Genomic DNA, 23348 nt, shown 5'->3' on the forward strand with positions numbered 1-23348 from the left:
TCATCACCATTTAATGGCATATTAAAGCCATGGAACAGGACAAGCTCACCTTGGGAGAACCAATACAGAGAAGGGAAGGAGGCCCAACTCCAAGTCTGGAACACTTAACACTTAGATATTGAGCAAAGGAATGGCTGGCCTAGAGTTAGGAAGAAAATCAGGAGTGGGATGTCACAACAGTCAAGACAATAACCTGTTTCTAGGAAGAAATGCCTATGACTAAAGCTGCCAAGAGGTCAGGTGAGGTAAGAAGAGAGAAGTGGTCATTGGTTTAACACTCCTTATGAGAGTGGTAAAGACAGAAGCCGGACTAGAGCAGGGGGAAAAAAACTAAGTGAAGTGAATCATTACAGAATTTTGTTTATTCCTCAGCATAATTAAAAGTTCCAAGGTATTAACTTCCTATAATGCCTTTATAAGAAACTCCAAATTTCTAGCATAAAATACATGATTTTTCCTAAAGATAGTAGGCAGAAAGGCACAAAGAATCAGATACATCTGAATCTGACTCCATCCTCTGCCATTTACTAGCTATATGTCTTTAGGAAAGTTTCTTAACCAGGTTAATCTTCAGTTGCCCATCTATAAAATGGAAATATTAGTAATACCTAATTCATAAGGTTGTTGTGAGGAATAAGATATTGCATGTAAAACGCGTAGCACAATATCGCTGCTATTTTCATTATATTTTTCTTTAGGTAGTACCTTTTTAAAAAAAGCACAGAACTTTATTGTAATTAGACTATTTTAATTGTTAAAATTAAATGTAAAAATATCTGATGCAGTTTTCCTAATCTTTTAAAATATATGTCCCATCTTTGTAAATATAAAAGGTGATACATCCATCACTTAGGAGATTCTAATATGCCCACGTGGATGGCATGATAGAGGCTAAGAATTGTTTTATCTTCTACATATCCTTGTAAGCCTAACCTATGTTAAGCTTTACTCTCTGAAGTCTGCATTAAGGAAAATAATAGGGCTATTAGAGAGGTAGATTCCTAACATATCTTAATAACCTCAGGCTGTCCCCATGACTTCTACTTCACATACAAAGTCAACAGTATTAATTCTTACTTCGTAACTTACTTTGAGGGATTTTAGCTTTTTAGTTTTATTCCTACATAAAAATTAAAATTGTTGCCATCTTTTTATAAGACATTTAAATATTTAACATATGGAGAAAGGATAGTCAAACAACTAAAACTTATGTTTCTAAATTAAGTAAAAATATTTTAAAATGTGTAAATAATCATTTAAATAAATACAAAAATCTCTGTATACCCAGAAATAAATAACACTAATAGAGCACTAGTCACAATGCTGAAAAATACTCACCGCAAAGTCAAAGTATAATCCCCCTGCATTTTTGTTGAGGCATCTCTGACCAAGAATGTACCATCTGGCATATCCCGTAATTTATCATTAACCTCCTCCCTGAAAAACAGATTATAGGAAAAACTGAAAAAAATGTAATCATCAATTGTTCTCTTCACATATTATTACTAAAGCTAGTTGGGAGAGGAGTATGTCTAAGGTCATAGAATAATGGGGACCTTCAGAGGTCATTTAATTCCTCCCCCTAGATAGGATCTTTCTGTTTTGATTTTCAGTATTATGCAATCTAAGGAAGGTCTATTTGCTTTTTAAACTCTTCCAGATTTCAACTGTCTGTAGGGGATAGTATTTCCATTAAGCCTTTAGGGCTTCCTTAGGCAGGTCTGAACTTGCAGGGTTTCAGGAAAAACCAGCAGCTGTTTAGAAAGAAGGTTGTGTTTAAGCAACAGTGGCAGCTGTGTCTGAAGGGGGGGTAATTCACTAAGTTCACAACCTTTCAATATAATCTTCTCCAATATGAATTTATAGTGATGATAAATTCCTCCTGCAGAGTTGGTTTAGGACTTTAAGAAAAAACACTAGAACACTCAGGATATGGCAGGGCACAGAATACTCTTGAGTTACAGACCCACAAGTTCTTAGAATATAAATTTAAACAGTTGCACAATTATAAACAAATATTTTCTGATCTATTTTAATACAAAATATATTAGGTCTCCTTCAAAAAATTAAACATAGAATTACCATATGACTTAGAAATTCCACTTCAGGTTATATACCCCAAAAAACTAAAAGCAGGGACTGGAGGGGCACCTGGGTGGCTCAGTCAGCTAAGCAGCCAACTCTTGATTTCAGCTCAGGTCACGATCTCAGGGTTGTGAGACTAAGCCTCATATGGGCTCCACGTTGGGCAGGGGGCCTACTTATGATTCTCTCTCTCCTTCTGCCCCTCCCCCCCTTTAAAAAATAATAAAGAAATAAAAAATTTTTAAAAGGGACTTGAAAAAACATTTATACACCAATGTTCATGGCAGCATTATTTACAATAGCCAAAAGCTGTAAACAATCCAGATGTTCAAAGCCAAATGTCCAGATGAATGAAAAAATAAAAATTTGGTATATACACAAAATGGAACATTATTCAACCTTAAAAAGGAAGGAAATTCTGATACATGCTATAACAACGATGAACCTTGAAGACATTGTGCTAAGTGAAATATGTCAGTCACAAAAGGATAAATACTATACAATTACACTTATGTGAGGTACCTAGAGTAGTCAAATTCATAGAAACAGAAGTAGGATGGTGGTTTCCCAGGGTTGGGAAGAATAGGCAGAAAAGGCAGTGTTTAATAAGTACAAAGTTTCGCTTCGGGGGAAGATGAAATAGTACCAGAGACAGATGATGGTGATGGTTGAACAATAGTGTGAATGTACTTAATGCCACTGAACTGCACATTTAAAGATGGTTAAAATGGTAACAAAGAAAAAAAAAATGAGTGCCACTTTGGTAGTTGAAGAGAACAGACAAAAGAAAGAGAAATATAAGCATACTGAAGAATACACCATCAACCTTGAACCCAATCTGACAGAAATGGATAGGTCTTTTTTTTTTTTTTAAACTCAAGAAAAACAAGAAATCTGAATATTCAACTTCAATATATATGTACTTTTTCCCTTCTCTAAGTTCAACATTTCCAAAAAATCACATTTTACCTAAGAAGCATTTTACTGCTCTAAACTCCCATTTCTTAAAATGAGGGATGTGAAGAGTGCATCAAAACCACTTGGGGAGGTTGTTAAATGTAGATTCCTGGGCCACACCCCAACTGATTCTTATGTATGCAAAGATTGTGGAACTGTTGCCTTAGACAGAAAGGTAAAGAAAATTAAGTACCTATAACTATCTTTTATAGAAAAACACATGTAGCTATCCTAAATCTTTTCAGTTTCATTATTCAGAGATCTATCCTTAATATAGTATTAAAAGTAATAATCACACCTGTAATTTAAAGATCTTGACAATTTCTTGTGGAAGGACAGCATTTAGAAACTTTTGAAGTGTTCTCACAATTTTTAAAATTGTAATCTTTAAATGACAACTAGTAGGACATGAAAATGTTTTATTTTTAACTTCTCAAAACTGATTTGTTTCTAAACTTCAGTGAATTATAGTAGTATTCTAGTTACCTTGAAATATCCCCCCAGTACCATTCTGCATCCTGAAGAGAAACAGAACTGTCCTTCATTCCATTTGTAACGGCTGAAGTCATTGGCTTAGGTGGCTTTGGTGGAAGAGCTAGAAGAAAAATGAATATTATTCGGTAGCTATAAATTACTATTTGTTTCTAATTTCCTCAGTCAGGAACAGCTCATTAACCAATGTACATTAAGATTTAAATAATTATAAATTATGTGTTATTTTATGTTAAACATTAGCCAAAGAAGGAATCCTTCTAGAACTCTACCAGTAAATGCCTAAAAGGTGAAGTTTTCAAGCTACTTGGGTTTTTTCCCTTATTAAAATACTAACTTTTAATTCGTCTCTCAAAACACTTCATCTCTCAAAAGACAATGACCCTTTAACAAATAATTCAGTCCAAAAGCCATTAAGTTAGAGTGGTCACAAGGGCCAAGAGTTGGTTGTCAGAGCCCAAAGCAGGTGAAGGAGGATTATGTCCACATAGGAAGGCAGCAACACAGCACAGGATCTCAGAGCTGGAGGAGAGTGAGGACGAGAGCCTCACCAGTGTAGCCTGGCATGAGATGCTAAATCTGAATGAAGGAAGAAGTGCAGTGGCATAGGGCCCGGATGGCCCAGAATAGTGGAGACCAAGCCAATGAGGACACAATCCTCAGAAGAGGGCATACCAATATAATGGGACAAAGTCAGATAAGGGTGGAGTTTCTACTTGGGGGAGGGGAGGCTGGGAGGTGTCGAGGGAATGCAGCAATGACTACAAGAGATGGGGTACATACGGAGTAATAGATCAAATAAATACAACTATTAAAAATAATAGGAAGCAGGTTTCTCATAGTCTAAAAAGGAAGTTACAAATATGGAAAGGTAAAAAAAAACAGAAGGATCCCTCTAGTTTGAACTGGAATTATAGCTATTGATATGAACTCATGAAATTTAATAGAAAGAGAGATGCAGATGTCTATACACATAGGTAATAAAACTATTCCCCCTGTCCCCTGAGAAGTCCTACGATCAGCAGCATCCCACGTATGCATAACTAGCACCCAGATCTTAGTTTTTAATGCTATTCTCTACTAAAAAGAACCAGGGCTCTTTGAAGAAAAGCAGATTCCAAGGCTGAGGTAGAGCTGGGCTACAGCTGGGCTAGAGCAAGAACCAAATGAACCTCGAACATCATGTTATACCAAAAAGTAAAGAGCAAGTGCTCGAAAATGAGGGGCCTTGACAAAAGAATAAAGAAGCCACCTTGAAGGGGTTTCCACTATCAAATATGGAACAACTCAAGCATTGATACAAATGATAGTAAGGTAATATAAGCCATCAAAACAAAATAAGAATCCATGTGCTCATTCAGATGTAAATGAATAAAATGAAAAACCAAAAGATTAACAGAAAGGATTTATATAATCTCAAAGGGCTTTCCCACAAAATGCTTATTAGTCACAAAAGTAAAAAGACAAATAATAATAGTGGAGAAGCCTGGCAAACACTACCTTAATCAAGTAATCAATCAAGTTAATACCACCAGTAATGATAAAATCTTGGGCCCCCAATAGGATGCACTGGGAAGGACATTAATATCACTTCTGGGATATTCCTGCCAAATACATATAAACTGAATTTAATCATGAGGAAACATCAGACAAATCACAATTCAGAGACATTCTACAAAAACAAAAACAAAAACAAAAACACAAACAAAAAAACTGGCCTGTAATCTTCAAAACTGTCAAGGTCATGAAAATCAAGAAGATTGAGGAATCATTCCAGATTGAAAAAGACTAGAGAAGCATGACAAATGCAATGTGTAATTCTGGACTGGATTCTTTTTGTTATAAAGGATATTACTGGAACAAGAATGAAACTTGAATGAGAGCTGAGAATAAGATTGGTACTGTAATGTATCAACATTAATTTTCTGGTTTTGTGTCACCATTATATAAGAAAATGTTCTTATTGGTGGGAAATACACAAAAATGTGATCATTGCAGGGTACCATGTCAGCAACTTACTCTCAACAGTTCAAGAAAATAAGTTATTAGTACTGTACTTGCAACTTTTCTGTAAGTTTGAGATGGTTTCTACATTTTTTTTTTAATTAACAAAAAAGACAATATGGGGGGAAAGGGGAACAATGTGAATATGTTCTTCAAAACAGAAACTCTTTACTGTCAAATGTTTTTAACAAGGATGTAAAAAAATTCAATGTTGAAAAAAATAGTCTTTTTAACAAATGGTGCTAGGACAACTGGTTACCCACATTCAAAAGAATATAGTCAGACCCCTGCATCACACTGCAAGAATTAACTCAAAATGGATCAAAAACCTATATGTAAAAGCTAAAACTATAAACCTTTTTTTAAAAAAGATTTATTTATTTGGCAGAGAGAGAGAGAGAGAGCACAAGCAGGGGAGCAGCAGGCAGAGGAAGAAGCAGGCTCCTTCCCAAGCCAGGAGCCCAATGCAGGACTTGATTCCACAACCCTGGAATCACGACCTGAGCCAAAGGCAGACATTTAACTGACTGAGCCACCCAGGCAGCCCAAAACTGTAAAACTTTTTAAAGAGAGCAGACTTGAATCTTCATAACTTTGGACTAGGCACTGGTTTCTTAGATAGGAACCAAAAGCACAAAGTAAAGGGAAAAAAAAAAAAACAGATAAATTGGACTTGATCAAAATTAAAAATTTTTGTGCTTCAAATGACATCATCAAGAAAGTGCAAAGACAACACAGAGAATGGCAGAAAATCTTTGTAAATCATATATCTAATAAAGTTGTATCCAGAGTAAAGAAGTCTTGCAACTTAATAAAAAGACAAATAACTGAATTAAAAATGAGCACAGGATGTGAATAGACATTTCTCCAAAGAAGATATACAAATGGCCAACAAGTACATGAAAAGAGAGTATCAGCCCTCAAGGAAATTAAAATTAAAATCACAATAGGATACCACTCCAGGGGAGCCTGGGTGGCTTAGTTGGCTGAGCATCCAACTCTTGATTTCAGCTCAGGTTGTGATCTCAGCGTCATGGGATCCATCTCCTGTGGCACTCCAGGCTCAGTGTGAGGTCTGCTTGGGATTCTCTCTCCCTCCCCTCTGCTTCTCCCCTTGCTTGCTAGAGCTCTCTCCCTCTCTCCTTCTCTGTCAAATAAATAATAAATAAAATCTTAAAAATATACATATATATACCACTTCACATCCTTTAGGATGACTATACAGTTGACCCTTTGATAACAGGGGTTTGAACTGCATACATGGGTCCTTCTATACACAGGGGTTTTTTGGTTTTTTTCCAATAAATATGTTAGAAAATTTCTTGGAGATTTGCAACAGTTTGAAAAACCTTGCAGACAAAGCACTTGCAGACAAAGACAAAGATATTTTGATAGAAATATCAGAAAGCTTAAGAAAAAGTTAAGTATATCATGAATGCATAAAATGTATGTATATACTAGTCTATTTTTTCATTTACTACCATAAAATATACACAAATCATAAAAAGTTAAAATTTATCAAACTTTTATGCAAACACATACAGACTGTACATGGCCCCATTTGCAGCTGAGGGAGTTATAAACAAAGGTAAAGATACAGTATTAAATCATAACTGCATAAAATTGACTGTAGTACATACTGTACTACTCTAATAATTTTGTAGCCATCTCCTGTTGTTATTGCAGTGAGCTCAAGCGTTATGAGCATCAGCTTAAAATGCCCTGTGTCACTAATCATCTCTGCATGAACAGTTCATCTCTCCGTGAATTATATTTTGCCGTAAAAAGTAATCTCCCATCGTTCTTCCACCTAGAATAACACCAGAGGACCCATACAAAGTGCCACTAGTGATGCTGAAAGCTCCCAAGAAGCCAAGAAAAGTCATGACATTACAAGAAAAAGTTGAACTGCTTGACTGAGGTCTGCAGTTGCCCACCAGTCTAAGGACCATTGTTTTAAAAAAAAAAAAAAAAAAAAAAAAAGGAAATTTGAGAAGCCATCCCTGCAGCTATGCCAGTGGATGCAAAAACCTTGCACTTTTTAGGAGATACCTTTTTATCCTGTATTGAAAATGCAGCCTTTATGTGGGTGCAGGATTGCTGTAAGGTACCTATAGACTCTAATATTATTCAGGAAAAAGCTAACTCATTATAGGACAACTTAAAGAAAAAGGAAGGTGAAAGATCTAAAACTGGAGAATTTAACCAGCAAAGGGTAGTTTGGTAATTTTAGAAAGAGGCTTTAAAAATGTCAAGATAATAGCAGAAGCAGCTTCTGCCAACCAAGAGGCAGCGGACAAGTTCCCAGAGGCCATTAAGAAAATCATGAAGTAGAAAGGATGTCTGCCTGAACAGGTTTTTAATGCAGACAAAAGTGCCCTTTTCTGGAAAAAAATGCCACAAAGGACATTCATTAGTAAGAAAGAGAAGCAAGCACCAGGATTTAAGACAGGAAGGGATTTAAAAAGAAAAAAAAAAAAAAAAGACAGGAAGGGATAGGCTAACGCTACCATTTTGCACAAATGCAGTTGGGTTTATGATCAGAACTGCCCTTATCTATAAAGTTGCTAACCCCTGAGACTTGAAGAGAAAAAAATAAACACCAGCTGCCCGTCTTTTGGTTATACAACAAGGCCTAGACAACGAGAACCATTTTTCTGGATTAGTTCCATTGATGCTTTTTGTCCCTGAAGCCAGGAAGTACCTTGACAGTAAAGGACTGCCTTTTAAAGTTCTTTTGATATCAGACAATGTCCCTTGCCACCCAGAACCCCACAAATTCAATACCAAAAGTGTTAAAATGACCTATTTGCCCCCAAACACATCTCTAAATCAGCCTTTAGATCAGGGAGTCATAATGACCTTTAGGGCTCATCATGTACAGTACTCATTGGAAAGGATTATCAGTACTTGGGAAGAGAACCTTGATAGAACAGCATGGAAGTCTAAAAGGATCACATCACTGAAGATGCCATCACTGTTACACAAAAAGCAGTGAAAGCCATCAAGCCCGAAACAATAAATTCCTGCTAGAGAAAATAGTGTCCAGATGTTATACATGATTTCACAGGATTTACAACAGAGTTAATCAAAAAAATCATGAAAAAGACAGTGGATATGGAAGAAAAAAAAGAAGAAAAAGGTGGCGAGTAAAGGGTTTTAAGAATTTGGAGAAATTCAAGAGCTAAGTGACACATCATAGGAATTAAAAGAAGACGACATGATGGAGATGAGTGCTACTGAACCGGTGTCAGATGACAAGAAGGTGAAGAAGCAGTTCCAGGGCGCCTGGGTGGCTCAGTGGTTTAAGCCGCTGCCTTCGGCTCAGGTCATGATCTCAGGGTCCTGGGATTGAGTCCCGCATCGGGCTCTCTGCTCAGCAGGGAGCCTGCTTCCCTCTCTCTCTGCCTGCCTCTCCATCTACTTGTGATTTCTCTCTGTCAAATAAATAAATAAAATCTTAAAAAAAAAAAAAAAGAAGCAGTTCCAGAAAACAAGCTGACATTAGACAATCTGGCAGAAGTGTTCCAAATATTCAAAACTGCTTTTGACTTCATTTAGGATTTTCTTTTCTCTATCTTGCCTTCATTTGTATGATACAAGCACTGAAATGGTAGAAGGACTGGTACTGTATAGAACATTTTTTTAGAAAAATGGAAAAGCAAAAATGTCAGATAGAAATTATTACATATTTCCATAATGTTACATCAAGTGTGCCTGCCTCTCCTGCCTCCCCTCCTCCTCCTCTTCTGCCTATGCCACCCTAAGACAGCAAGACCAACTCTTCCTCCTCCTCTTCAACCAACTCAACATGAAGACAACATGGATGAAGATCTTACGATGATCAAATTCCACTTAACAGCAAATAATCATCGTACTGAACTATATGTACATACTGTAGATAATAAATTTATCTGTTATACATGTATTTTGATAGGAAAATCTAAGAACTATATAGCAAGAACTGCACGAAACGTTTTTGACATCATTGCCAAACATACTGATGCTTCATTATCAATGCATGAATTGTTGTATCTGCAAATACATATGAATTTTTTCACATTATCTTCTCATTTTTAAAAAAGATTTTTTTAAAGATTTTATTTATTTATTTGCCAGAGAGAGAGAGAGCGCGCGCACAGGCAGGCAGAGTGGCAGCAGAGGCAGAGGGAGAAGCAGGCTCCCCACCGAGCAAGAAGCCTGATGTGGGACTCGATCCCAGGACGCTGGGATCATGACCTGAGCCGAAGGTAGCCGCTTAACCAACTGAGCCACCCAGGCATCCCATTATCTTCTAACTTTTGATGTCTGCTGTTAGTAATATATATAAGATCTCACAGTGTTTTGTATCATATCACATTCATGCAGGTATTGAAAGATGATTTTGTAAACAGACAACATAAACTTACACAATCAATAAATACAGCACTGTAAGTTATTTTCTCTTAGGATTTTCTTAACTAACATTTTCTTTTCTCTATCTTGCCTTATGGTAAGAATACAGTATATAAATACAACATGCAAAAATGTATTAAACAACTGTTTCTGTTATCAGTAAGGCTTCTGGTCAATAATAAGATATTAGTAGGTAAATTTGGGGGAAGTCAAAATTTATACAGAGATTTTGGACTACACAGGGATTGGTGTTTCTAACTCTCACATTATTCAAAGATAAACTGTAATCCAAAAAAAAGTGTTGATGAGAATGTGGAGAAACTGGAACTCTCAAACACTGCTGTTGGAAATATAAAATGATGCAACTGTACAGTTTAGCAGTTCCTCAAAAGGTTAAACCTAGTCATCACCTTACCCAGCAATTTCAATCCTAGTTATATACTCAAGAGAACTGGAACATATGCCCATTAAAAAAAACTTGTGTATGAATGTTTATAATAGCATTGTTTGTAATAGCCAGAAAGTGGAAACAACCCCATATCTATCAACAGATGAATGAGTAAACAAAATGTGGTATATACAGAGGAATATTATTTAGCGGTAAAAAGGAATGAAATATTTTATAAAATATGGGCCCAGCACACTTCCACTGCGCAACTCTGCTGAAATATTTTATAAAATATATGAACCATGAAATTGTTTAGGTTAAGTGAAAAGCAAGGCACAAAAGTCCACATTAGATTATTCCACTATCCAGAACAGGCAAATTTACAGAGACAAAAAATAAATTAATGGTTGCCTAGGGCTTGTGGTGGGATTAAGGAGGAAAAGGGAAGGATAGCTAATGTGTGCAGAGTAGGGTAATGAAAACGTTACAAAATTGTTTGTGGTGATGGTTGCAAAACTCTGTGAATATACTTAAACCTACTGAATTATACACTTTAAGTGGGCAAATTATTACGCTATGTGAATTTTATCTGTTATTTTTAAAAAAGCTGTTATCTAAAAAAAAAAAAAATCAGGCTACCAAAATTACTAGATGGGGTAAGACCTTGCTATAATCCATACTTTTTTCCTAAATGCTACTTATACCTATCTTGTTTGGAAAGGACTTGATGTGGCTTATAAAAGAGCTAGAGTTGGACCTATAATTTTGCAAAATTTAAAATTCTTCTACTTATCCATTTATAAGGATTAACAGTTTAAACTTACACTGTATAAAGCATTTTGCTATAGCTATAAAAGGTACAAGGACAAGGTGTTTCCAGCACTCAAAAGAACAAACCTACATGAACAACATAGAGAAACACCTAACCATAACACTCAGCAGAATGAAGTAAATATTATAGTAAAGGTAAAAGCAAAGTCTAATGGAAACCCAGCAAAAGGAGCAATTGATCTCCTCCTGCGGAAACTTCAATGCAAATGCTAAACTGCTCAAACCTAATCCTTAGTGAGCTGAGTGCCATGACCAGCAGGGCCCAACAATATGTTTTCCAACTTTTTAGAAAAACTTTCAAAAATTCCCTTTGGTTTTTTTTTTAAGATTTTATTTAATTATTTGAGAGAACAAGAAAGCACAGGCAGGGGGAGCAGCAGAAAGAGAGGGAGAAGCAGGTTCTCTGCTGAGCAGGGAGCCCAATGTGGGCTTGATCCCAGGACTCTGAGATCATGACCTGAACTGAAGGCAGGCACTTAACCAACCAGGTGCCCACTATGGTATTTTTTAATTAAAGAGAGTATTCAGGGGCTATAGCACTGTAAAAAGATTATTTCTTTAGTTGTAATCTATAAATAATTTATAAACAGTAAAGTATCACATCAAAGTTAAATGTACTGAAATTAAGAATTATGGTATACTGGGGAATATAAAGGAACATTTCTATTCTTAGGAAATATATATTACGGTATTTAGGGGTTAAGGACCAGGATGATTGTCACTTAAATAGTTGAGAAAAGAACAGTATGACTTTATACATATAGAACATGAATTATAAAACAAATTGAATAAAATATTAACAAGTGAACCTGATTATGTTCTTTGTATTCTTATTTTTGAAACTTTTCTGTAAGTTTGAAATTATTTCTACATAAAATATTTAATTTTAAAAAGTTAAGAATCAGAGTGAGGTACTTATTAAAACCAGGGAGGAATGGCAGATCTCAGCCCTTATAGTCTATGCTAGGGTTTGACTTTATAAAGGATGGCTTTAAATTTTAAAAATGGAAGAAAAAAGGCTAAAACAACATTTGAATATATGTCTCCAGTCTGTGATAGAGGGAGAAGGGGCACACCCAATTATATAAGCAGTCAGAGAGACTTCAAGCCTTTTGATTCCGAGTACCACAAAACCAGGAGCCAGCTATATATCCCTCATTTTAGGGTGAAGCTTTAACCAACATTCTGTCTGAAACTCTGACCAAAGTCTTTCTTAATTCTGTAACCCAAACATATAAGCACAGTGGCTGGTACACGGTACACACAATAAATGTGTTCATTCAACAGTGGCTGACCTACTTATTCTAGGCCTTTGTCTCCTCCATCCATAAAATAGGGTTAAAGTAGTCTCCTCCATCCATAAAATAGGGCTAAATCCTCATAAGATGATTAAATGAGTCAGTATATGTAAACTTACAACAGTGTGTAACACACAGCAATCAATGAATATTAGCTGTTAGACACAGGTGCTAGGCCAGATGCCAAAGATAATGACAAGATAGACAAATGGGCATTTTTTTTATTAAAAATTTTATTTATTGGGCACCTGGGTGGCTCAGGTCATGATCCTGGAGTCCCAGGATTGAGTCCATCAGGCTCCCAGCTCCAAAGGGAGTCTGCTTCTCCCTCTGACCTCCCCTTTCATGCTCTGTCTCTCTCTCAAATAAATAATTTTTTAAAGATTTTACTTTTATTTATTTGTTAGAGAAATCACAAGTAGACAGAGAGGCAGACAGAGAGAGAGAGGGGGAAGCAGGCTCCCTGCTCAGCAGGACCCAGGACCCATATGGGGCTTGATCCCAGGACCCTGAGATCATGACCTGAGCCGAAGGCAAAGACTTAACCCACTGAGCCACCCACGTGCCCCAATAAAATCTTTTTTTTTTTTTTTAAGATTTTATTTATGTGAGAGAGGGAGAATGAAAGTGCACCAAAGTGGGGAGAGTCAGAGGGAGAAGCAGACATTCTGCTGAACTGGGAGCCCTACGCAGAACTCGAGTCCAGGACTCCAGGATCATGACCTGAGCTGAAGACAGTTGCTTCACCAACTGAGCCACCCAGGCACCCCTGGTGGGCAATTTAAATAAGTAAAACATATAATTACTGTGCTATGGTTAAACACAGTAAAAGTATTTTTAAAGTGTATCTTTTTTTTTTTTTAAGATTTTATTTATTTGACAGAGAGAGATCACAAGTAGGCAGAGAGGCAGGCAGAGAGAGAGAGGAGGAAGCAGGCTCCCTGCTGAGAAGAGAGCCTGATGCAGGACTTGATCCCAGCACCCTGAGATCATGACCCGAGCCGAAGGCAGTGGCTTAACCCACTGAGCCACCCAGGCGCCCCTAAAGTGTATCTTAAAGGGTAAATATTATATGATTTGATCTCAACTTTTTAAAAAAAGAGTGATGGGGGACCCTGGGTGGTGCAATCAGCTGGGCATCCACTCTTGGTTTCAGCTCATACCGTGATCTCAGGATTCTGAGATTGAGCCCAACATCAGGCTCTGCAAGAGTCTGCTTGACATTCACTCTCTCCCTCTGCCTCTCCTGCCCACTCTCTCAAATAAATATTTAAAAAGAAAAAAGGAAACAGACACAGAAAAAAATGGGTTGCCATGGAGCACAAAATAAGGGCACTGCATCTAGAGAGAATCAAGGAGAAAAGATGGTGTCCTACACTAAAGGAACAGCATGTCTATCTAAAAAAAAAAAAAAAAAAAAAATGCCAAGAGAGAATTTAAAGAAATGCCTGAAACATGGAGAGTACAAGGTCGAGAGAGTGGAAGTTCATTTTAGTCACCTGTCATCTCCTGTGTTCTTACCCCAGTGTGGCCGCCTCCCCTACTAAACCATCTCTTCATTGCTCATCATTCCATTATGTCTTCTGGGCTTTCCTCCTTGATCATTCTCCCTACATTGTAATTAAAGTATTTTATTATTTCAGTATCTTCCCAGAAAGTGTTTTTCCCCCACTTCCTAGCCTGCTCTGAAGTCTGGCTTTTCCTGAAGAACACTACTAATCTCACAGCTCTTGCTCTTGGAAGGTTGCTCATTTTCCCACACTTCATATACTCTGGGCCTCTGTTCTTCCTTAGCTCTCAATTTTCCTAGAAGGCCCTTTCTTCCTTTATCCACACCTTAAAACTGGTATTTCCTTGACCCACTTTTTACTCTATACTTGCATCTACTCCCATAGCTTCAAATAATATCTATACTCTGATCCCAAAACAGTATTTCTAATAAGAAAGTCTTTTCTAAATAGCTGAGTGTCCAACAGAAGACACCTAATATGTGTCAAGTGCTGTATCAGGCACAGTGAATTAGACCAGTGCTTCTCACATTTACTTATAATAAATCACAAATAACCCAGGGATCTTATAAAAATATAGAATATGCTTGGCTAGGTATGGATTGAGGCCTGGAATTCTGCATTTCGAACAAGCTCCCAGGTGATACCAATGCTGTTGGTCCAAACTTTGAGTAGCAAGAAGTATATACATGTCTCTCTTTGAAAATCTTCTATGCGATAGGAAAAAAAAAATTGGGCAAGTAGATTACAAGTGCCAAAATACAGTTGATTTAAAACATGTGGTTCTTTACTACCTCTAAAATCTCTCCAAATTGGCAATAAAAAATATTTTTAACGGTTTAAACAAAAAATAGCAAAGAAATGAAGAGAGGAAACAACGGCAGATGATAGCAACAAAACTTTAATACAGAAAAAGCAAATAGATGAATTTGACTTGGTAGACTGCAAAAACTGAAACCTAAGCCTGAAACGATAAAGTCTAATAAAAAAACAAAAAATCTAATTCACACCACTGTGTTCTGGGCAGCCGGAAACTGATGGCACAACACATCTCTGAAAGGAAGACTGAGTACTGAGACCATAACCTGAAGAACTAGCTGACAAGTCTACAGAAAGAGGAGTTAGATCCCTAGTTCTCTACCCCAACCCCCAAGCAACCAGTCAACTACCCCTCCTCCACACCACACAAAGGCTGCCTGTCAACTTACTGATCCAGAGAAGCAATTAGAGATGCTCTGGACTCAGGGAACACCAACCACAGCTAGGACTAGGGTAAGTCCCTAAATGAAAATAGCAGAATTAAGGAAAAGATAGATGTCCCAACTTCCTTCCCCACCTCAGTTCTTTGAACACTGCACCACCAAGTTTTCATTCCCAGGAAGGAGTCAGGTAGATTTTTCTCTGGGTAAACTGACAAGAACACAAAAAAAGCCCTAAAGATATAGATATTTGGGGGTTACCAAAGAAAAAGATATTCACATCTCACCAACTTTCAGTGAAGGGCTCCAATTAACATAGCTTGATCACTGACATGGAGGTTCCAATCAGCTTTTTAGTATATCATTCCTTTTTTTTTTTCAATCTTTTTATTCTTTTTTTCATCAACATATAATTTATTATTTGCTTCAGGGATAAAGGTTTGTGAATCATCAGTCTCACACAATTCACAGCACTCACTATAGCACATACCCTCCCCAATGTCCATAACCCAGCCACCCTATACCTCCCCCATACCCTGCCACTGACCAGCAGCCCTCAGTTTGTTTCCTGAGATTAAGAGTCTCTTATGGCTTGTTTCCCTAGTATATCATTCTTAAATAAGAACAAACCCTTTAAAAAAGGAAATTTTGGCACATCCTACAACATGGAGGAATCCTGAAGACATGTCACAAAATGACAGATAAACCAGTCACGAAAGGACAAAGACTATGTGATTTCTCTTAGACAAGGTAGCTAGAGTAGTCAAATTCATGGAGACAGAAAGTAGAATGGTGGCTGCCAGAGGCTGGGGGAAGGTGAATGGGAAGTTAATACATACAGAATTCCAGTGAGGTAAGATGAAAAGGTCTGGAGATGAATGATACTTATGGTTACACAAAAATGTGAATGTACTTAATGCCAAAGCACTGTACACCTAAAAATTATTAAAATGGGGCTCCTGGGTGGTTCAGTCATTAACCATCTGCCTTCAGCTCAGGTCATAATCCTGGGGTCTTGGAATGGAGCCCTGCATCGGGCTCCCTGCTCAGCAGGGAGCCTGCTTCTCCCTCTCTCTCTGCCTACTTGTGATCTCTCTGTCAAATAAATAAATAAAATCTTTAAAATAAATAAAAATAAAAAGACGAGGGGAGCCTGGGTGGCTCAGTTGTATAGGTGCCTGACTTCAGCTCAGGTCATGATTTCAGGGTCCTGGGATTGAGCCCCACATCAGGGTCCTCACTTAGCAAGAAGTCTGCTCATCCTTCTGCCTTCCCCCCACCGCCAACTTGTGCTCACTCTTTCTCAAATAAAATCTTTTTAAAAAAGAGAAAGGTAGGGGCGCCTGGGTGGCTCAGTGGGTTAAGCCGCTGCCTTCGGCTCGGGTCATGATCTCAGGGTCCTGGGATCGTGTCCCGCATCGGGCTCTCTGCTCAGCAGGGAGCCTGCTTCCTCCTCTCTCTCTCTGCCTGCCTCTCTGCCTACTTGTGATCTCTCTCTGTCAAATAAATAAAGAAAATCTTTAAAAAAAAAAAAAAAAAAGAGAAAGGTAATAAACATTCAAAATTTATTACTTCATTAATATTTTACTATGTTTTATCTACCTATCTACAACTGCTGTATTTATATAGTAGAAATACTTTGTGCTACCGCACATCTCTTTCAAACTCTTCATTCAGTGTAACACACTAGTAGCTTAAAAATCAGTCACAGTGGGAGTATGTACACTTCAGAAACCAGCAAATGCTACAAATCAGAGTTTGATTTATTGTTGTATTTATTATCTCCCAGGAGTCAACAAACGATGGCCCTCTGCCTATTTTTGTACAGTGCAAAGAACGGTTTTTATATTTTTTAATGTTTAGAAACACACACATACACCCACTCACAGAATATGCAACAGAGACCATAATTGAGCTACAAAGCCTGAAATAGTCACTATCTGGCTCTCTACCCACCTCCCCACACAAAAAAATGTGCACATGTCCCTAATCTAAACTTAATGGAGAAAATGTCAATTCAGTTTAATAATCGTAATTCTATGGCTAGTTTTAGTGCAGTAAGAAATTAGATGGTGTTCAAAACCAAATATATCTTCCTCACCATCCACATTGTTTTAAGATTTCATTTTTTGATGGCTAAGTAGTATTCCATTGTATATATATATACACCACATCTTTATGCATTCATCTGTCAATGGACATCTAGGTTCTTTCCATAGTTTGACTGTTGTGGACACTGCTGTTATAAACATGGGGGTGCAGGTGCCCCTTCGGATCACGTTTGTATCCTTTGGGTAAATACCTAGTAGTGCAATTGCTGAGTCATAAGGTAGCTCTATTTTTAACTTTTTGAGGAACTTCCATACTGTTTTCCAGAGTGACTGTACCAGTTTGCATTCCCACCAACAGTGTAAGAGGGTTCCCCTTTCTTTGCATCCTTGCCAACATTTGTTGTTTCCTGACTTAGTTTTAAGCAATTCTGACTGGTGTGAGCTGATATCTAACTGTGGTTTTGATCTAGAGGGTATTATACTAAGCAAAATAAGTCAATCAGAGAAAGACAATTATCATATGATTTCATTCATATGTGGAATGTAAGAAACAAAACAGAGGATCATAGGGGAAAAGAGGGAAAAATAAAATGAAATGAAAACATGGAGGGAAACAAACCAAAAGAGATTCTTAAACAGAATTTGGAACAGGTTTGCTGAAGGAACTCAGGTGGGGGTATGGGGTAACTGAGTAATGATTACTGGGTGTTATACACAACTGATGAATCACTGAACTCTACCTCTGAAACTAATAATATACTATATGTTAATTAATTGACTCTAAGTTTTAAAAAATCTCATCCTCACCAAATCTAGTCCTCTGGTCTATTCTATCCTAATAAAAGGTATCACTACACATTTGTCAAACTCTTAAAACTATACACTAAAAAGAACAAATTTTGCTATATGTAATTTTTTAAAACTTTAAATCACACATGAAACATTTTTTTTTAAAGATTTTATTTATTTGACAGAGAAAGAGAGAGAAAGCACAAGCATGCGGAGCAGCAGGCAGAGGGAGAGGGAGAAGCAGATTGCCCACCAAGCAGGGAGCCAGATGCAGGGCTTGATCCCAGGACCCCAAACCATGACCTGAGCCAAAGGCAGATGCTTAACTGACTAAGTCACCCAGGCACCCTACATGTGAAACTTTTTAAATAAAGATGCCTCAATCCAACTCCCTAGGACTTCGGAGTCAGTAGATCCAGAATGAAACCGGAGCCTTTTTTTTAAAACAAAACCTGTTCCTCTTTCAAGTTATTTTAATTCCAGTTAATTAATATAGTGTTATATTAATATGGAATTTAGTGATTCAACAATTCTATACATCACCCACTGTTTATCACAAGTGCACTCCTTAATCTCCATCACCTGTTTAACCTTCCCCGACTCCAGTCACATCCCTCCTGGTAACCATCAGTTTCTTCTCTATAATTAAGAACCTATTTCTTGGGAGGACTAGGTGGCTCAGTCAGTTAAGCGTTTGCCTTTGGCTCAGGTCATGATCCCAGGGTCCTCAAATACCTGAGTCAGGCTCGCTGCTCACTGCTTTTCCATCTGCCCTTCTCCTCCCAGCAACACCTGCCCCCCCTCCATGCTCATTCCCTCCCTCTCTCTCTCTCTCAAATAAATAAAATTTTTTAAAAAATCTATTTCTTGATTTGTCTTTTTTTTCCCCTTTGCTGGTTTGTTTTGTTTCTTAAATTCCACATTTGAATGAGATCATATGGTATTTGTCTTTATCAGACTTCTTTCACTTTTAGCATTATACTCCCAAGCTCCATTCATGTCATTGCAAATGGTAAGATTTCACTTTTTATGGCTATAGATATATCACATCTTCTCTATCCAGTCATCAGTTGATGGACACTGGGCTGATTCCATAATTTGGCTATTATAGATAATGCTGCTATAAACACTGGAGTACAGGTTTACCTTTGAATTAGTGTTTTTGTATTCTTTGGGTAAATACCTTTAAGTGTGATCGCTGAATTGTAGGGTAGTTCTATTTTTGGCTTTTGGGAGAAACTCCATACTGTTTCCCAGTGTGGCTGCAGCAGTTTGCATTCCCACCAACAGCGCACAGGGTTCCTTTTTCTTCACATTCTCACCAACACTTGTTTCTTGTGTTGTTGATTTTAGCCATTCTGACTAAAGATGTGAGGTGGTATCTCATTTTAGTTGTGATTTGCATTTCCCTGATGATCAGGGATGATGAACATCTTTTCATCTGTTGGCCATCTGGATGTCTTCCTTGGAGAAATGTCTGTTCATGTCTTCTGCCCATTTTTTAATTGGATTATTCATTTTTGGGGGTGTTGACTTTTATAAGTTCTTTATATTTTGGATACTAACCCTTTATTGGACATGTCATTTAAAAATATCTTCTCCCAGATATTTGCAAGCGACATATCAGATAAAGGACTAGTGTCCAGAATCTATAAAGAACTTAGCAAACTCAACACCCAAAGAACAAATAATACAATCAAGAAATGGGCAGAGGACATGAACAGACATTTCTGCAAAGAAGACATCCAGATGGCCAACAGACACATGAAAAAGTGCTCCATATCACTCGGCATCAGGGAAATACAAATCAAAACCACAATGAGATATCACTGCACACCAGTCAGAATGGCTAAAATCAACAAGTCAGGAAATGACAGATGCTGGCGAGGATGCTGAGAAAGGGGAACCCTCCTACACTGTTGGTGGGAATGCAAGCTGGTGCAGCCACTCTGGAAAACAGCATGGAGGTTCCTCAAAATGTTGAAAATAGAACTGCCCTATGACCCAGCAATTGTACTACTGGGTATTTACCCTAAAGATACAAACGTAGTGATCCAAAGGGGCACGTGCACCCGACTGTTTATAGCAGCAATGTCCACAATAGCCAAACTATGGAAAGAACCTAGATGTCCATCAACAGATGAATGGATCAAGAAGATGTGGTATATATACACAATGGAATACTATGCAGCCATCAAAAGACATGAAATCTTGCCATTTGGGACAACATGGATGGAACTAGAGCGTATCTTGCTTAGTGAAATAAGTCAAGCAGAGAAAGACAAGTATCATATGATCTCCCTGATATGAGGAAGTGGTGATGCAACATGGGGGCTTAAGTGGGTAGAAGAAGAATCAATGAAACAAGATGGAATTGGGAGGGAGACAAACCATAAGTGACTCTTAATCTCACAAAACAAACTGAGGGTTGCTGGGGGGAGAGGGATTGGGAGAAGGGGGTGGGATTATGGACATTGGGGAGGGTATATGCTTTGGTGAGTGCTGTGAAGTGTGTAAACCTGGTGATTCACAGACCTATACCCCTGGGGATAAAAATATATGTTTATGAAAAATTAAAAATTTAAAAAAAAAAAAAGAAAGAAACTGAAAAAAAAAAAATCTTCTCCCAGGGTGCCTGGGTGGCTCAGCGAGTTAAAGCCTCTGCCTTCGGCATAGGTCATGATCCCAGAGTCCTGGGATGGAGCCCCACATGGGGCTCCCTGCTCAGCAGGGAGCATGCTTCCTCCTCTCTCTGCCTGCCTCTCTGCCTACTTGTGATCTCTGTCAAATAAAATAAATAAAATCGTTGAAAAAAAAAAATATCTTCTCCCAGGGACACCTGCATGGCTCAGTTGGTTAAGCATCTGCCTTTGGCTTGGGTCATGATCCCAGGGTCCTGGGACCAAGTGCCGCATCATCGGGTTCCCTGCTCAGTGGGGAGCCTGCTTCTCCCTCAGCCTGCCGCTCCCCTGCTTGTGCTCGCTCACTCTCTCACTCTCGCTCTCTGACAAATAAATAAAACCTTTTAAAAAATGTTTAAAAACCTATTTAAAAAATAAAAATCCCCCGTTCTGCAAGCTGGTTTTTAATTTTGTTGATTGTTTCATTTGCTGTGCAGAGCTTTTTATCTTGATGTAGTCCCAACAGTTTATTTTTGCTTTTGTTTCCCTTGCCTCAGGAGACATCTAGAAAAAGGTTGCTATGGCCAATGTCAAAGAAGTCATTTCCTGTTTTCTCTTCTAGAATTTTTAGAGTTTCAGGTCTTACATTTAGGTCATAAATACATTCTGAATTTAATTTTGTGTATGGTGTAAGAAAATGGTCCAGGGGGCCCTTGGTTGGCTCAGTCAGTAGTGCATGTGACTCTTGATCTCAGGGTCATGAGTTCAAGCCCCATGTTGAGTATAGAGTTTACTTAAAACTAAAATAAAATTTTAATTAAAACAAAAGTGTTTTGGGGTGCCTGGGTGGCTGCCTTTGGCTCAGATCATGATCCCAGCATCCTGGGATCGAGCCCTGCATCGGGCTCCCTGCTCAGTGAGAAGGCTGCTTCTCCCTCTCCCTCTGCCCACCACTCTCCCAGCTTGTGCTTTCACAGTGTCAAATCAATCAATCAATCAATCAATCTCTTTAACAAAAAGTGGTTTAGTTTCTTTCTTTTGCATGTTGCTGTCCAGTTTTCCCAACGCCATTTATTGAAGAGACTGTCCTTTTCCCACTGGATATTCTTTCCTGTTTTGTTGAAGATTAACTGACCATGCAGTTGTGGGTTTATTTCTGAGTGTTCTATTCTATTCCATTGATCTATGTGTCTATTTTTGTGCCAGTATCATACTGTTTTGATTATCACAACTTTGTAATATAACTTGGAAGTCCAGAATTATGATGTCTCCAGCTTTGCTTTGCTTTTTCAAGATTGCTTTGGCTATTTGGGAGGAGAACCCTATTCCTAATCCCACAAATATACTTTGACTTCTATCTCTAAAGCTTTCCCAATTACTCCAATACTCCCCCTGTTCTTTCACCTATGTTACACTTCCAATTCCGTAAATTCATTACCTTCTATACTGTATTGGTCTTTATTCCCTCTCTATCTCAACTAATACCCTCATCTCTTTTGTCCCTTTCATCCTCCCTACTGAACCTGCCTGGCAAGACCCCAATCACAGCTCAATCCATTTTCATGCTTTTTCTGCTTCCTCCTTGGTTTACTAGAGGGAGAAAATATTTTTTTCAATATGGTTTCATTAGTAATGATCTTCAATCACAAGTAGACCCCCCACATGATCCAAATATCTTCCCCAGGTCACGTGGGTGGGTCAGTTTGTTAAGCATCTGCCTTTAGCTCAGGTCATGATCCCAGGGTTCTGGGATCTAGACCTGCACCAGACTTCCCTGCTCAATGGCGAGTCTGCTTCTCCCTCTCTCTCTGCCCCTCCCCCTTCTCACACTCGCATACACTCTAAAATAAAATCATTTAAAAAAATTTTTTTAATCGGGCGCCTGGGTGGCTCAGTGGGTTAAGCCGCTGCCTTCAGCTCAGGTCATGATCTCAGGGTCCTGGGATCGAGTCCCACATCGGGCTCTCTGCTCAGCGGGGAGCCTGCTTCCTCCTCTCTCTCTGCCTACTTGTGATCTCTCTCTGTCGAATAAATAAATAAAATCTTTAAAAAAAATTTTTTTTAAATTAAAAAAAAAACACAAATATTGGGGCGCCTGGGTGGCTCAGTGGGTTAAAGCCTCTGCCTCCGGCTCAGGTCATGATCCTGGGGTTCTGGGGTCGAGCCCCGCATCGGGCTCTCTGTTCAGCAGGGAGTCTGCTTCCTCCTCTCTCTCTCTGCCTGCCTTTCTGCCTACTTGTGATCTCTGTCAAATGAATAAATAAAATCTTTAAAAAAAAAAAAACGACACACACACACTGGGGTGCCTGGGTGGCTCAGTGGGTTAAAGCCTCTGCCTTCAGCTCAGGTCATGATCTCAGGGTCCTAGGATCAAGCCCCGAATTGGGCTCTCTGCTCAGCGGGGAGCCTGCTTCCCTCACTCTCTCTGCCTGCCTCTCTTGACTACTTGTGATCTCTGTCAAATAAATAAATAAAATCTTTAACACACACACACACACACACACACACACACACGCACACAAATATTTACCTAGACTTCTCTCTCTCCCATTCTTCACTACAGCCATTTCAAACCTTCTCCACCTCTTCAAACATCATATTCTACTTCTCCTTGCTCATTTTTAGCAAACCCCATTTCACCCCCTACATGAGAGAAAATAAAAGTTGTGTGGAGGGGTACTTAGGTGGCGCAGTCAGTTAAGCATCTGACTCTCGTTTTTGGCTCAAATT

General features: G+C 38.3%; 1 protein-coding gene across 2 annotated transcripts in view; it reads right to left on the minus strand.

The window, feature by feature from the left end:
- PIK3R3 (phosphoinositide-3-kinase regulatory subunit 3) overlaps positions 1–23348 on the minus strand; it is a 133265-nt gene that overhangs the window by 45040 nt on the left and 64877 nt on the right. For both annotated transcript variants that reach the window (XM_004740410.3, XM_013044306.2), the window contains exons 2-3: positions 3529–3637; positions 1339–1437 (exon numbers count right to left, since the gene is read on the minus strand). In XM_004740410.3, coding sequence (XP_004740467.1) covers positions 1339–1437; positions 3529–3611 — 182 coding nt within the window. In that variant the 5' untranslated portion in view covers positions 3612–3637. The remainder of the gene's footprint in view (positions 1–1338; positions 1438–3528; positions 3638–23348) is intronic.

This window comes from Mustela putorius, unplaced genomic scaffold (assembly GCF_011764305.1).
Source record: "Mustela putorius furo isolate JIRA1106 unplaced genomic scaffold, ASM1176430v1.1 tig00003853_pilon_pilon_pilon, whole genome shotgun sequence".
Lineage (NCBI taxonomy): Eukaryota > Metazoa > Chordata > Mammalia > Carnivora > Mustelidae > Mustela > Mustela putorius.